Source organism: Gallinula chloropus (assembly GCF_964237585.1).
Source record: "Gallinula chloropus genome assembly, chromosome: 9".
NCBI classification, from domain to species: domain Eukaryota; kingdom Metazoa; phylum Chordata; class Aves; order Gruiformes; family Rallidae; genus Gallinula; species Gallinula chloropus.
In genome coordinates, this window is record NC_140094.1 from 11,063,858 (window position 1) to 11,080,696 (window position 16,839).

At 42.8% G+C, this 16,839-nt stretch overlaps 1 protein-coding gene across 1 annotated transcript in view; it reads right to left on the reverse strand.

Annotated features, from left to right (window-relative positions):
• The window catches only part of ARNT2 (aryl hydrocarbon receptor nuclear translocator 2), a gene marked incomplete at both ends in the record, with an annotated part of 97,705 nt that extends 81,833 nt beyond the window's left edge, over window positions 1–15,872 (reverse strand). Inside the window, one exon of the mRNA XM_084267822.1 lies at window positions 15,842–15,872. Within this exon, the coding sequence (XP_084123948.1) occupies window positions 15,842–15,872 (31 nt within the window). The remainder of the gene's footprint in view (window positions 1–15,841) is intronic.
• Window positions 15,873–16,839: the final 967 nt, after the last annotated feature.

Genomic DNA, 16,839 nt, shown 5'->3' on the forward strand with positions numbered 1-16,839 from the left:
CACCTGCACATAGCCCTGCACCACAAGATGCTCACTAAAAAGCCTTGGAAAGGTTTGTTGCTCAGTAGAAAAGCAAAGAGCCAACTGGGTAACTCTCAACTTGTTCCAGTGCAAGTTAACAAAAACCAATCCACGACACCATACCATCAGCTTTACTGTGATTCCAGCTACGGCCAAGTTCTGTCCCATCTGCCTCCACAACACTAAGACTTGCTGAGACTGGACTTCTTTCCTGCACAGAAAAACCCTCTCATCCAACCATTCCTTATTTCCTGCCTTGCTCAATGTCATGTCCCTCACTCGACATCCTCATGACTGGATACATAAACCAGAGCAGCTAAACCTAGATTCCTCCTCCCATTGCATTGCTTGTCCCTCTTGGAAGCTGCCCCAAGCTTGCCCAGTCCTCAATTTCAAATTGTTTCAGCTACTGTCAAAACTGTCCCACAACTTGTCCCTTTTCACCTTTTTTATCTTCCCTCACCCTTACTACTTTTGGCAAAGCGTTCCTGAGCAGTCAAGAGCATCTTTGCATGCTCCAGACTCCCTGCAACGGGAAGCTACGGATACTAGAAATTCAGATGGATTTTTAGTAGAGCCTGTGGAAAAGAAACCCACTGAGTGCTACAAAATACAAATGTACAAATGTCATGCCTGGCTCAAGGAGCCTCTGAGTCACACATCGCTGGAGCGTGGGAAGGTACCCAGGGGAAGCACCACACATGCTTGCTCTGGTTTTCTTCTCCTTCAAGCACCTGCTTTCGGCCAGCACTGGAAGTGGCATGCTGAGCTTGAAGAAATCTTTCTCGTGGGACAGGACTGCCAGTTTTTACATCACAAGCTGTGGATGCAGTGTTTCTTGAGTGTGCTGCTTCTCCAAAGGCAAGAAATTATCCAACTACCACTATTAATTATATCTAATCATCCCTAGTATGCCCTTGCTCCAGATCACTGATTACTAGTTTTACATCATCACTGCTCTTTGTCCTTTCCCATATTGTTTCATTTCCCTGTTCTACGAGGTATTTGTCCAAAGATATTTACAAGCTAATGTCCTTTTATAAACTCCTATGCAACTGTTTTATGACCATGAAATACCAATGAGTGCAGATAAGCTATCGAGCAGTTACTCTCATTACTTTAGACTAAATTTTTATTCACTCATCTACAAATTATTTATTTTTAAATCATAGTTCTATTATCTTCTACCAAGAAGTCTGGCTTTTTACTATCTATCTAGCAAATGTTTTTCCAACAATAGAAGCTGGTTTCAATTTTTACCAAATACCCATGCTTGACCGCAAATCTATTTTGTTCATGTACAAATTCAACCACCGATTTGTAGAAATCCTTTTGAAACCACTATTAAAATACGTATAAGGTTATGTCCAAGAAAAACCCTGCTGAGATCCATACTGTGGTTCTCCAGAGTGGATCATCCATAACAGGGCGACAGTGCTCTAAGCCCCTATGAACTACACAAAACATACTGAGCAGCTCTAATTATGCAATGAAACAGAGGCAATGGATAATAAACCTGCCTACAGAGTTGTCCAAAACTGATCTTAACCAAATGCTGATGAGGGATAGCCTATCCTTCCCAGGAATCCAAAGCCTTCTGTCAACTATTTTGCCTTTCCTCTCTGTGCAGAAATGCCCAGAATTCACACGAAAGTCATTTCATGTGACTCAAGAACCAAGCTCACTTGATTCTTGTCCATATTTTCTGTTAACTACAGCAGAAGCCAGCTATCAGATTGCAAGAGCATGCAAGGCAGTATTTCTGACTGTAATTTTTCCTTCAAATAGGAAGAACTTTGACAAAGTGTTTCTGTAATGATAAGCTGAGATGCTTTTGTGAATGAATTCATTCCTCGTCCCCTCTTATAATTGTTTCACATAAATATTCTTATAATCCGTTTCCACTGAGGTGGACAAGGACAGCAAGCACCAGCCAAGTTCCCAAGTGCAACTATTTACAGAATTCATGCTGAATTTAAAAATGTGAAAGTCCAAAGAGCCAGCCAGCCAGAAGTAGTATCTTGTACCCGACCTCCCTACTACAACAGAGGGTCAATCCCCTGAAGAAATAACCTCTGGTAGTCATCTTACTGAGCCAAATCATGGAGAGACTGGAAAGGCAGACCATGAAAGATCTGCACAAAGTATTTCAAACAAACTACAGATTGAACTGACCACTGATGCTATGGTGGTGGCCCACAGGCTGTCCTGCAAGCCGCTGACCAAGCTGGGGTCATAGACCTGAGGTCTTTCCCAAGCATTCACACATATGGAGACATCCACTCCCCACCATCCATGGAAAGTTCAGGAACAACACAGTCCAACTACGATGAGACAAAATTTAGACCACTGACTTAAATAATTCATTGAAAATTGCTTACTCATGTCCTTCAAACACCTTAATTATTTATTACAAAGGGGTATTTTTACGTGTGCCTCAGAAGGGTATGTTAATTCTAACTATCATTCAGAACAGCAACTTGCATCACCACATACTTAATTATCAGTATATTTACAGTGTCCTTGGGCACTGTTGGGTAATCAGAATGCTCTTGTTTTCATTAAACAGTATTTTATTGATAGCACTAATGACTTCAGTTCTGCTTGATCAACAAGCAAATGATGCTTATTTGATGTTACGATAATTAACTGGCTTTTCAGGTGCTTCCACATCCCAATTTATTAACAAGAACAAAGATTTTTATGTGAAACACCCTAAAAAGAATATCACCGTGCATGATAAAACATGTTCCAAAGAGGGTGTAGTGTAGTACTCCCTTTCCTCAGCATTTCTCAAGCAACATTCCGTGTGCAAAAATTGAGGGAAATATAAAACCAGATTTAAGTCCATTCTGAAAAACCAGCCTTGTCTATTAAATATTCAGCTCCTTTCATCCCTTCCTGAACTGTCAGCAAGTCAAAGGATATTTTCTGAATAAGATTTCTTGTATTTTTTTCTCCAGATATGGGAGAAAACAGCTAACCTCACATCCCCATAGCAGTGAAAGGGATCAAAAGCTTCCATGACTCAAATGAGATATACAAGTGAATAGACTGGTTGTGTAATCTATTACTCCAAGCCATTATTTTTCCAAGGTCCAGGCCCAGTTTATGAAGCACTATAGTCCAATCTTCAGACCACAGAAAAGGGTTGTGGATAAGAAAATTTCAGATTCAAACTGAACTGGACCTCGAAAAGCCACTTGAAAGAACACACCAGCATCCCCACAGCATTCAGCTGGCATCTGTCAGAGATCTGGATACATTCAGTTTTATCTCCTGCAGAGGACAGCCTTCAGAACATCTTCTGACATCTTAACTCCTCTGACACACCAACCCATATTAGCAGCTACCCTTATCTTTGAAGATGAGTTTTCCAAACCCTGAATTTTTCTGCAAGCAAAGAATAGTTGCAAATAAAGCTGTTAGTAGTTTTTCTGCTTTTCATTGCCTCAGCACCATCAACTTCACTTTTTAGAACATTTCTGCCTTTTAGATAATTTTACAGATTACATCTTTCATGTCTGCAAATAACAACAACAACAAAGAAATAAAAACCCAGAGGCTTTTGGAAGTTCCAAGGTAGCTGTGTTTGCATTTTTTGCCTTACTTTCTAGAATTTTTCATTCCAACATATGGTCCAAATAGAAAACCCCAAGAATATGGCATAAGGGAAACCTTCATAGGCATACAGTAAATACAAAACACTGCAACACTTTACTGCAGAAGATTCTTTACTGTTACTTTAGGTTTAATACAGACTGAAGAATTTGTCACGAATTTTGGAACACTTTCTTCTGCTTGACTTCTTCACGGAGCTATTTCCTGAACAGCTTTTAAAATACTGAATCTCATACTTTGCCTTTTAAAATTACCAATTTTAAAGTAAGAGAGAAAATGAAGTTTCCAGGCAGGCTCTGCTAGGCTTTCAAGAAGTGCGCAGCTGTAATGGCCACACTCATACTGCTTCTTCAGAATTACAACAACTCACCGGGTCTTCTACCAGTGAACTACTAAATGAAAACATCTAACAACAAACCATCCTTTTCCCATGTCCCCATATTCATATTAAACATGATTCAACATCCATTACAAGACATTTGTTCCCTAAAGTATACAGACAGTTCTGTGGATACATCAAATACAGAAGTGAAGAACGATACTGAGAAAACCCCCCACTATAAACAAACTGGATGTTTGTCAAAAAACAAGCTGAATATTTGTCTGTAAATATTGACCAAACTAAGTTTTTGTTTTGCTATTTGCTGACTGAGGAGCAGCACAGAAAAGTACAAAGGACATATAAAATTAGTCCTGAACGCCAAACTTGGCGATCAGGTACCAGCGACGACAGGGACTCTCCGTAACAAAGCAACCAACCAGTGGCAGCCAAATGGGCTTAGCAAGAAATCACTGCACACACTTCATCATTACAGCGAACATTAGAAAGAATCATCACTTGATTTCTGAAAATGTATCTCCTGCCAATAAATAGAGCTCATTGGCTGGATCTGAAGAGCAGTTTGAGTTATCATACTAACCAAATAGCCCCATTTAACATGTTTTCCTGCTTTTTAAAATGAACTCTCAACTACACAACAAACATTTGAAAATTATCTTGTTATTTTCACTCTGTGTAACTGTGTTTTTCATATTGTTTGATCATTTCTTTTGTGTATGAAGCAATGAATATTTTGCTCTCAATCAATTCAAACTGTAACTGGCTGGGAACAAACCAATGTGTTTTCAAAGGCAAATTAAGTGCCAAAAGCAGCCGTAAGTCAAGATAGCAAGATATAATGTGTAAAGCTTATATTAAGACTTTAAAGCTAGGTGGATCGGTGGTAATTCAGCACTGAAATAGCTATCCATCTATGTTCACATATATATTTTGCCGAGACATTCAAAAAGCACATTATCCCAACGTCACACCTACTGTATAAAGAAAATACAAATTAATGGTTATTCATGTGCCTGGAATAAATAATATCTGCTGTTTCTGAGGAGAAAGAAGCTGTATATTCTGGTTTTTAATCTCCTCTTCTTCCAAAGAGGAGAAAAAAAAATATCTTTGCAGATCCAACATAAATGTGCTTGCAATTAAAGTCTGTTATTAAAAAATTACCAATTAGTACATCACAATGAAAAAAAACCAGAAAATTTCCTGCTTGCTCCAGGATTGGTACTCCACACTCTCCTACAAATATGTCATTTTATACCAGACACACATGAAAAAACCATCCCAGAAAACATAATGACATATAAAGAGGGTATGCATACTGCAGGGCAGAGAAAGGGAAAGGAAAATCACATGGCTTAACAATGACCCGGGGATATTACTTGTCAGAGGTTAAGCAGGAAGCCTGTAGTAAATTTGTACCGTGTGTTCAATGCCTGTACCACAAGACTGCCTGCTTTCCCTGGTCGGTTCCTGGACAGAAGACAGCCAGCCAGTGGTAACACTGGAAAACCCAGGTACCTTCTAACAGCCAAGCATTTTCCCCCACAGTGAGAATTTATTGGTCTCTGAAAATCTTACTCATAATTACCATGGTCATTTTAAACGTAACAATGATGAAAGAACACTCTGTCCTAAGACCATCTCGACAAAACAACACCAACAAAGGGGTTTAGGTGGAGACACAATTTGAGCTCTGGAGCTGAACAGGGAGAGAAAATGATTAACCTCCACATGCAACTCTAAGAGACGGAGCCGCGACTCTGCGTCCCCTGAAACATTTACCCCACGTATGCCCTTCCTAGAGCAAAGTGAGGACTGGCACACTGCCTGTGTCTTACTCAGTTCTGCCAAGGGCAGAAAGTCTTTCGCACATCATCAGTAGATGAGGCAGAACCACTTCCTTAATGTCATATCAACCTTTTCATCAAAGTAGTCAGATACTACTTTAGAGAAGGAATAAAAAGGCATGTGCCAGCTATGAGACTAATGAATAGTTTTCCTCAAGCAAAACATAATTCAGGATGAACTTCATGTTAATATTCTTTCCACCCACTCACACATCTCCAACTGATGCTACTCAACCAAAATGCCAAGTAAAACCACCCATCTTTTAATTCAGCTACTGTACTGCAGCATTAAAATTTTGTTTTACGGTCCCATTCTACAGCTGCCTAACCTCAAACATTACTTACAGATTTCCATGGCCTCCTTTTTTAAAACACAAATGGAATGTGGAGGGAGAAGCACAAGTATCAGAAGGGAAAACTCTGGAGATCAAAAGATATTCCAACTGGCAGCATTCATTAAAATGTTAAAAATCTTCATGACCCTCAGCCCCATTTACAGCTCCAAACCAAAGGGCTTAAGAAGAGAAAGAGGACACCATTAAAAAAACAAGATTAAAACTTGAGTCAGGAAACAATCTGGAAAGGTATGGAGTTAGCCTGTTCAAAGAGTAAAAGAGTATGAAGATATATTTAACCAGAAGACTACTGCATCTCAGAAAACACAGGTTAATTTGGTGTATCAGGAAGACATCACAGAGTACAGCAAGTACAGGAACATTCAGTTTAATGTAGAAGAAATAAAACCAACCACTGTGATCATTTGAGAACTAAGTCTCAAGCTTGAATAAACTACAAGGAACTCCAAATACCTGCATAAACCTAAGTATTTCAGTGTCCATCAACACAAAAGAAGGAAAAAAAATACAACATGCCCCCAGCACCTCAACTGCCAGTTGTCATCGCTCAAAGATGTAGCTCAAAACCACCCCATTAGCCTTTAATCGACACCAGGGCCATGGTGCAGGGCAGGTGGAGCAGACCCTATCTCTCTTTGATCACCATGAATGGAGGAAACCTCCAAGAACCTTGCAGGCAGGAGGTCCCAGACACCTCAGGAGGCTTTGATCCTCCTGCAGTGCAGGTAGACACCTCTTCCACCTAAACTACACATAGTCAATAAAGGTCTGAATACCCCTGAAGTTTCTTTCATAGAAACTGATGTCCACAAGTTAACAAATAATTATCAGGACAACTTTTAAATGTGCCCACACATTCAGAAAGTCTTCTTATTTCCCAGCCCTCATAAAAGAGTTTGGAAATACTCCTGCATTTTTCTTAGTTATGGTTCATTTACTTTAATTTCAGCAATGAAAATGGGTACTTCAAACCTTCACTGGTAAGCAAAAATACAATGCAGCTAACATGCAACTGCTGTTCCCACAAACCCAGCGGCACAGCAAATTAAACTTTTTACTTTTTCTCTCTTTTTTTAATATAAACTAGAAAAATTGTCTGTTTTACAGGAAAACATCAAGAAAATAAATTAGAAGGGGAGCATTTATCCCAGAATCTCATAAAAATAAAGGGAAGGTTTGATTGCACAGCCTTGCTTTCTGCTGGTCAAACCACTATTCACTACAGAAAGTACAGAGCAGTTTCAGGGTGACAGAGTGGAAGGCCAGGAGATCCCTTAAGATGCTTTAAAAAAAATAACTAAACTTGAGAAAACCATTGGTGTTCCCATATACTGTGACACAAACATGACTCACAGGAGCAGTCATCAGACTGACCTCTGTTTTCCCAAACCCTCTCACAGGCCTGTCTCCACGGGCTGCTGCGAAAGTGGTTGGGAACACAAGAATTCAGTGTTTCAAACCAAGCTTTTCCAGCTAACAGCACTTTAAGTCTTAAAAGTTGGACTCAAAACTGAGCTAGCAACTTTGCCTGTTGGACATGAAACAATGGAGACCCATCCACAGCCATGCTGGCTCTTCAGTACCAACTGCAATAATTTTTTTGGCAATGAACAGATCAAACATGACTCAGAGCACAGTCACACACAGTAACTAGTGCCATTTTATAGCTAATTATATGACTATAATCCACTTCCCATAGCTACTGTTAAAACCAGCACCTAATTTCAGGGGCTGACTTCTGCCAGCATGGAGGGCCATCATGGGTTGTGCAGACTAACCCCTTTCCACATGGCAGAAGCTTAGCAAATTAAAATACTCGCCTCATACCAACATGCTGGTCAGCCACACCACCATGCCAGCCTTCAGAACCTTACCAAGTAACTTTGAAAGGCATACCAGACGCAGTCTGGCTTTACCAAAACTTTGAAAGGCATACCAGATGCAGTCTGGCTTTACCAATGGCAGTAGTTATCTGGAGATCAGATGAAATCTGCAAGGCTCCATTCAAATAACAGAAGACAATCTGCATTCTTAAACGCACAAACCAGTAAGTTAAGTAAGATCTGAGACTATTGATGTGATCTATTCATCAGAATAGATTCAAAACAAGGAGGTATCACAGGCAACAGCTTTAAAAATACACACATTGCAAGTGCACTTAACACCACCCAGATGCCCACCTACCTTTACTAACAGAGAAAGACAGCAGTAACAAGTCCCTAAAATTACCTACTTTCATGAAGTTGTGTTCTGGATTATTACTGGGAAAGTACTGGAGACCATTTTTCAAAATCAGGCCCATATATTGCACAGAAACAGGTTTTGCTTTTACCTCTGAGGAATACAAATATGCAGTGTTTTTGTTCTTTGCAGCTCAGTGATTTACTGGCATGCCTCTTCCCATAAAATATTTGCATATATCTGAGAGTCAAACTGTTCTGATACATTCTGTGTTTGCCAGGAAATGAACGCTTCAGTTCAGTGTAACTGAACATCTAAACAAGGACAGGCACCAGGACAAATGGCAGCGTAATTAACATACCAATGAAGAGCCAGTTGTTAATTACTATCCATTTCAGGCATTTCGTATGAGCAACTTACCTGAAAAGCCTTCCCATCTGCAAAAAATCACTGGCAAAGCCAGTAATTAAACAATTCAACACCCCTTTTGCTTGATTAGAAAAAAAAAAATTATTTTATATTATTCTATTTCTCACATGCAGTTGACATTTAGATGAGAAAAACTGCAGCCCCCCAACTCTAAACATTTGAAATGAGTATCATGAGCTGTCCCTGAACAAAACAGAACATATATACATCTAGGGCAGATGTAAGCTAATACAGACTCCCAATTCAAGCCAACTGACACTACCTTACAGTACCTGCTGAGTTACACGGGACGGCAGCACAGATGCTACTTACAACAGAAAAAGCATCACTTCTCCCTAAGGGGGAGGTCAGATACTACCTACAGAACGGAATCTGAATTTATAAGACTTGGGAGTAGCACTAGTACAACACCAGGATTCATTTACATTTGAACAACACTAACTGAGAAGTCAATACATAACTCAGTGCCGCACCACCGTGAAAATACGGGAGTCACGGGAGTTGTGAGGAAGGCAAAGGCACGTAAGTGGAAAGCAGGACTGAAACTGCAGGACAGGAGTACTAAAGATAGGCAAAATGGAAATAAAAGCTGAAAAAAGGAGAAGCAACAGAAAGTTTAGAAATGTTTATCGACACATCAAGTACGCCAAACAAAGGATTTCTCTTTCTCCGCGTGCAGATGGCTTTGCCCAAGGAAGACCAGCGTGCCTTGGGTACAAAAAAGGAAATTACATCTATCTTGAAAACAGCTTCCAATTCATTACCCACTGCATGACTAAAGCCATTAATCCATGTAAACAATAAACCCGAGACCCATTTGAAATTTTGACTACCCAAATTAAAGTTTGAATTGGCTCTTCTAAGAAATTGGCATTCCAGGTTTGGTACTGAAGTTTCAAACCATGTAACTTCAGGACTTTACAGACCAGATTTGGCTGAAATCCTGTAACAGCGTGTGACAAAGTAGTTCCTTCAAGAGTACCAAAAAGTATTTGGTCCATGTGTGTTTATTCAGTCAATTAACTTACATCTGGATTCTTATTTTAACCAATGGAAGATAAAGAATGATTAATTTTTTGAAGTTTTTTCTTCGCTAACACTGTGCATCCATCGTATCACCAGACACCAAAATGTACAGATGCAGCCTTATAAAAGTTTTCTTTTCCTCATTTGACAGAATGATTGATACAGATGAGGTGACAGAAAATGTTTTATATCCAAACAAAGGAAATACTGTTCACAAGACGTGAACTCTACCAACTGTTTCTACAGCAAGCGCCAACCCCAGATTTCTGAAATTTCCATGTTTTTCCCTGGATTGTCCTGCAAATCTGATTTTCCTTTTTTGCACAAATTCTCCTACAGATATGGGTGAAAGAGTCCCTTTATCTTTGCGGATTTCTTTCCCACATAACCTTTTTTGAGCACACTGCTACTGCCAAGACGACTGTAGCTTGGGTTGGTATCTGCCTACTTGTGCACTCAGGGCAGCGTCTGCACTCCACAGCGCTGGCTAGACAGAACAGCTCATCCAGAGCTGATTCATCTCTCTCTAAATACTGCTGGCCACCCAAAGACACTCTGCTATACATAGACTGGAAAATCTGCCAGAGAGCTACAAGACCTGAGATCTAAATTCCCATGTTTTAACTGGAGACCTCTCTTTCCTTTTTCTATTGCAAAAATTTAATAACATCGTACTTTCTGCAGGTAGCACTGAATTAAGACATTTTTCATTCTTACTTGTCAGTTACAGAGCAGCAAGCCCCCCAAAATTACCCTGAACGACACACATATCTGATCTTCACAAGCCATTTAAGCATAATCTCTGAATACATCTTCATAATGACAGCCTCATTTTTGTCCTCTTAATAACAATAATCACCGCATCAACAGCGTTATTTTGCCTTGACTGTTTTGAAAAGGCTATTTTTTCCCCCTTTGCTACCTAATCTCTGCAGCAATTTTTCCTTACTGGAAAGAAAAATCAGCAATACCATCTGGTATTACAGAAATCAGCATTATCTGGTTTGGTTTGCATTTTTATTAAGAGGCATGGGGAAACATTTTTCTATTTGAAAAAAATATTGGGAATGAACCACAAGCTACATATGCAAATTTTAAATAAATATTCTGTGATAGAAGAGATATCCTGAAATGAAATCCTTTATATGCCCTACATATGAGAAACAGCAAAAGATGACATTTCTTCAATGCAAGTTACTGTTCAGTACACAGTCCTGAAGGAGAAACTATTATCACAGAACAATTCAAGAGGCACTATCATCTCATACCACAGTTTAACTGAAATATGGACCAATTCTGCAGTAGGAAAGATATGAAAATACAAGGAGAAAAAGATCTGCAAATGGAACCCCCCATTAGCTAATAAGTGCTCCATTTTTGAGACCTTTGTTTCAACATTATCTTAGATGACTACGTTTTTGCATCACAGAAACATCAGAGCCCATTACAACCTCCATCACCAGAACACTCCATTTACTGCTCAGGATGCTCTTAAATCGATTTGGGAGTTTACTGGATAGTCTCTATTGTAATAAAGAACAAAGCCGTTACTACCACGGCAGTAAAACACAACTTTTGGGCTCTGAGTTAAATAGACAATTTTGATACCTAAATCATCGCAATATAGATATCTATTTCTTTTAATCATCAATTTCAAAGCTGTATGAAAGCTAAAGAAAAGGATGACCAGATTATCAGCTTCAGAAAGCCAATTTCTTTTGGGAATAAGGAACAGGTAGCATCAAGAAAATTCATTCACCGCACTTAATATCTTAGTAATTTGAGTGCAAATGTAAGACTGGCTAACAGATGATTTGGCTCTCAGAATAATGTTCGGCTGAAACAGGAGAACTATTTATCTCCACTTAACTCCCAAGTCAAACAAAGACAAACAAAACCAACTCCCAAAACTCAATGCTTTGCCTAAAGCAAGAGCCCAGATGTGGGGGTGAGTTATGAGTTTTCACTGATGCAACATAAAATTTGCTGTTAGCTCATCACAAACTGAAAGTAAAGAGAACTTATTTAATCATTATTCAACCCCATATATATATATATATATACTTTTATATATATATATATATATACTTTTAGCCATAGGCTAAAAGTACCCCCCATCAGCTACCGTGGTCTTAAGCCACAGCAACTCCTATGACCCACCATCTCTCATTAAAGACATCTCCAGTAGATGCCCTTCTGGGGACATGCTATTCTCCATACCTTTAGGCTTTGGGCTCTCTGCCTAAAATAAATACTTACAGGAGCTTTAGTGATCATGTGAACAACCCAGTTACTTTTTTTTTTTTTAATTAAGGACACACAATATCTCAAAACATAGCCAAAAATGCATCATAAGGGATCTGCCTTCTTGTGTAACTCTGGGTAACCTCTGAAATCTCATGGTTTCTTCTGACTTGACTTACAAACTTGTGGTGTTTGACAACACACCTGTGGGTACTACCCAGGGTGGTCCTTCCACCTAGGGATGCATCACCAGGGAGAGCTAAAAGGATACAACCAGCTCATTTCATATCACCTGATCAGGGCAGAAAGTTGCCACTCCAGGACCACCCATAGGACTGAGCCAGATTGGAACAGTATCACAGAATCACAAGGTTGGAAATGACCTTTAAGATCACCCAAGACCACACCATGTACAGCACTCAAGCAACATTTGACCCCAAAGTAGCAACAGTTACGGACAAGTTTGCATTCCAAAAATATATACATTTATAACAGACATGGCACTAAGTTACTTCTCTGCAAGCAGTAATTTATGAAATGCTTGTTACACCTACACATTTTTTTTTGTTCTTAAATCCCATTTAATATGCCAATCTTGTTTCAGGAGGAAATAAATGAACTCCGATGCTTTGTGCCAATGCAGATGAGCTTCCCACACACCTGTATTGTGTTTCACACTTCAGTTAGTCATCCAGATTACGACAAATGAACAAAGTACTTCTAACTAGATCCCATTCCCAGGGTTAAGCAACGGGAAAGAAGACTGTCTCAGAGCCTCCCAGTTTTGTTAGTGCAGTGTCCAGTTGCAGCTATGGACAAGCACCTTCACCAGAAAGAATTACTGGTCAGATCTAACACAGCCCAGGTACCCCACAAAGGTGGTCTTACCCCCACAACTCAGCCCTTGACACTGCAACTCCTGTGAGCCCCAGTCAGGAAAGGCTGCAAACTGCTCCCACTCCCATGAACTTGCAAAACTCAAACTCACCATTAAAAAAACAGCAGTGGGGAAAATGGATAAATCTGCATCTAATATGAGAGAGAAGATGGTGCTGCAGAGCAGTGCGTGGCTCTGTAGCAGGAGATCCCACACTGAAAGGCTTTCACATCCAGAATTATGGAACACACAGCTTTTCTATCTCTGCTAATCCCCATCCTGCTATGTAGAATATGAGTAAAATCACATGTATTTCTATTGTGGTAGCTGCCAGCTAATGTCCTGCCTAAATTATCAACTGTTATTAGAACCCCAGACAATTGCTTAATAAAAATTTAATCATATTGTAATTTCTAATCATCATTAAAGATGCTTAACAAGTTAATCTCTCTATTGTGCTCCCCTAACATCACGGATCAGAAAGTCAACGGGCGTAGGGTGGCACAGCTTCACCAATACTAATAGAGCTACTTTTATGTTACTCCAGCTAAGGATCTGGCTGCAAGAGAAAATAGTATTAAAATTCTCTCACTTCAGCTTTCGATTGTTTCTCTGCACTGCTCTGTATTTCATAAAAAAAATAGACAACAAAACTACCAGATTATGACTTAAAAAAACCCCAAGCAGCATAAACCAAGGTATTTTATGCAGCTCTATCTTCTGCTGTCCGTGGTAGCGCAAGTGCAATATGTACTACAGATAGAAGGTCTACTCACAGCTCAAAAATTCATTTTGACTTCATCCCCACATAGCTATACTTGTCTGACAGCAACACTCACACACAGAAAACGTGGGAGTCTCATTAGCAGCCAGTGAAGTTATCTTTCAGCTCAGAAAACATTTCAACTGCCTAGACAAGGAGTAAAACAATGCCCTGAGACCTCAGCCTTGCAGCAGTAAGCAAGGTTCACTTCAGGAAAGCAACACGTTGTCTCATCCTTCTGCTGGACCAGTAGTCTGCGTGTAGTAGAGCTTGAGGATGGCACTGCAAGTCAATTTCAACCAAGTCAGATCACTGCAGAGATACATGCAGCCAACACACTTGGCTCTCGTTTCCCTCCTGGCTTTTTTATGCTTCTTCGATAATCCCGTAACACTCTCTAAATTCACAAAGTGAGTATTCCCTGGGTCAGGGGAGAACAACTGTGAAGCCCTACTCTGAGGCTGCTCTGTGGTGCATGCACACCATACCTCCTGCAACCACAGCCTTTCTGTGGCTGCAGCTGCAGGCGGGTGAGAGCAGAAAGTGGGAGCGGTTGGTGCAAAAGAGCCACAAATTCAGCAATTTCAGCATGGACACTAAGTGGTCAGGGCTGATCCTTCTGCATGGAGCTTGGAGGAGCAGGAAGGAGAATGGCAAACCAAAAAACATCGTTCCTATCCTACTTTGTCCACTAAACAGCTCCCCGATTCCAGCTACGGGTGCACACAATGAACCCAGCCGCTACTGTGCGCGACACAGCTCCTGGATGCTAAAGAACATTCCTCTAAGAATCTTCCATTAAATATTTATTTTCATTTAGCATGTAGAATTCTGATATTAAAACTTAATCTGATTGGCAAAGATCTGTTCCTGCTTCCTTTATTGACACTTACTGAACCAAATTAATTGCTTGTATCATAATGTTTACTTTTGGTATGACAGCCGCCCCACCAACTGCAGCAGGACTGAGCCTAAAGAACAGCCTTTAAACAGCAGTTGGCATTTACTCAAGCAAGCTCTTAATCGTCAGAACTGAACTTGCTCTACAGAAAATGACAAGGTGTGACTGCAGATTACAACAAGTAAAACTGGGATCCACCTTCAATAAAAATATTCTTCATTAGTATTGAGCCCGGCGCACGACCCATTGTCCCCACTTATTTTTAGCGTGGGATACTTGCTTGTCCAACACTAAGTTGATCCAAATACATCCCAAAAATATGTACAACGGCATTTCATCCAAACCCATTTTACTCCCATCACGCTCTCAACAGAACAAACGCTGCACCTCAGAGACACCCAACACAACAGCAGGGAAGAGCTTTCCCTACAAAAAACACCCCAAACCCAGCAAACCAAATGAGTAAGTTTTAGTAAGTTTCTGCCCTCAGTCGATGTGGTATTAACAGAATATATTTGTTTCACCCTTTGGCAAGGAAACAAACACATGGCAAAGACCCCGCAGGCACGGAGGTGCCTTGGTCAGTTTCGACGCCCTGTGTGGCTCCGGGCCAGCCTCGCAAACCGGCCCTTCACCCCGACAACAAGCCCGGCCAGCGAACGGGCAGGAAAACCAAGTGTTGCCACCGGCTCCCGGGGCAGGCACAGGTCTGCACGGCGCGGCCAGAACGCCCTGCCCCGCTGCCGCCCTTCCCGCCCGGCTTCGGCTGGGGAACGCGGACTCTCCTCTCCTGACATATGACCGCGTATGCTTATGCAAAACTTCCTTTCTGCAGCGCCTACACCCAGCGGCAGCGAGCCGGGCGAGAGGAGGCAGCGGGGCTCGGGCAGCCCGAGGAACCCGCCAAAGGTTCCCAGCGCTCTGGCTCGATGCGTTCCCGAGGCGGCTCCTCTCCCGGGGCCGCTCGGCTTTCCCCGCCGCCGGCGTCGCGCCCCCCTCCGGCCCGAAGCCAGCGGCCCCCGCCGACCCGCGGGACGAGCCCGGGGGCGCAGGGGAGAGCGGCGGGGACTGCCCGCCCTCCTGGCTGGGGAGACCGCACCGTCCCCCGGGGGGGATGTGTGCCTACGGCGGGGCGGGGGCGGAGGGGGGGAGAGAAACGTGTTGTGCGGCGGGGCCACATGGGGCGAGACGGACTCCCTGCAGCACAGGGGGCGACGGCAGCAGCAGCTACTCACCGGGAGGGTTTACCGCCGCCGGCGTTGCCATCTTGTCTCTGAGAAGAATTAAGACAAATGCAAGAGGGGAGGAGGGATGCTCTGAACAGCCTGGGGGAGGCGGGGGCGGGGAAGGCCGCTGGCGGGCGGGCAGGCCGGGAGGCGCGGGGGCGGCGGGTTGCTCCCGCCCCGGGGCCTGGCGGCGGCGCTCCCCGCTCCGTGCGGGGCGGCCCAAGATGTCCGATGGTCCCCGCGCCGCGTCTGCTCATGCGCCGCGCACAGTGAGCATGTGCCGGGCGACCGCACATGTGCGCTGGGCCCCCCGCGTCTCGCCCGCGAGTAGCGGGGTAAGAGTGCCCGTAGCCCCGGTGCCGCTCCGGCCGCCCCCCTCGGGGCTCGAACCGGCGGCCCCAGTGGGCGCAGCTCCTCATGGGGCACGAACGCCCCGTAGGGCCAGAGGTCTCTGGTCAGACCCGCCACGGGAGGCTGCTGGGGTGCTGCCCACCACCCCCAGATCTGAGGGGGGCATGTTTGGAGTGCTGCCTGCTGCCCCCAGATCTGACTGAGAGAGTTGGGTGCTGCCTGACAGCCCCAGAACTGAGGGGGACACGGTTGGGATGGTACTTTCTGCCCCCAGAACTGAGTGGGAGAGTTGGGGTGCTGCTTGCCACCACCCAAAGCAGAGAGGGGGAGGTTGGGGTGCAGCTTACTGCCACCCAAAACTGAAGGCCCATCTGAAGGAGTGCAGAAGGGGAGCCCTTAAACGTTAGCACTTTCCCAGTCATCTTCAGATGATGGCATCCCTTCTTGGATTTCCTCTGGGAGATGGAAGTGGGATGGAGCCCTGTGAGTCCACACGTACCTACAATGCTCCCGTCTCTTGGGACTTGAAGCATGACAGTTCTGTGGGTCCCCAGAATCAACACACACGCTGACATGGGGGCAGGTGGTTGACTCAGTCAAGCATAAAGCAAGCCCTAGAGCTTTTTTGTGGATAAGAGGAGCTACAGTGTCATGTT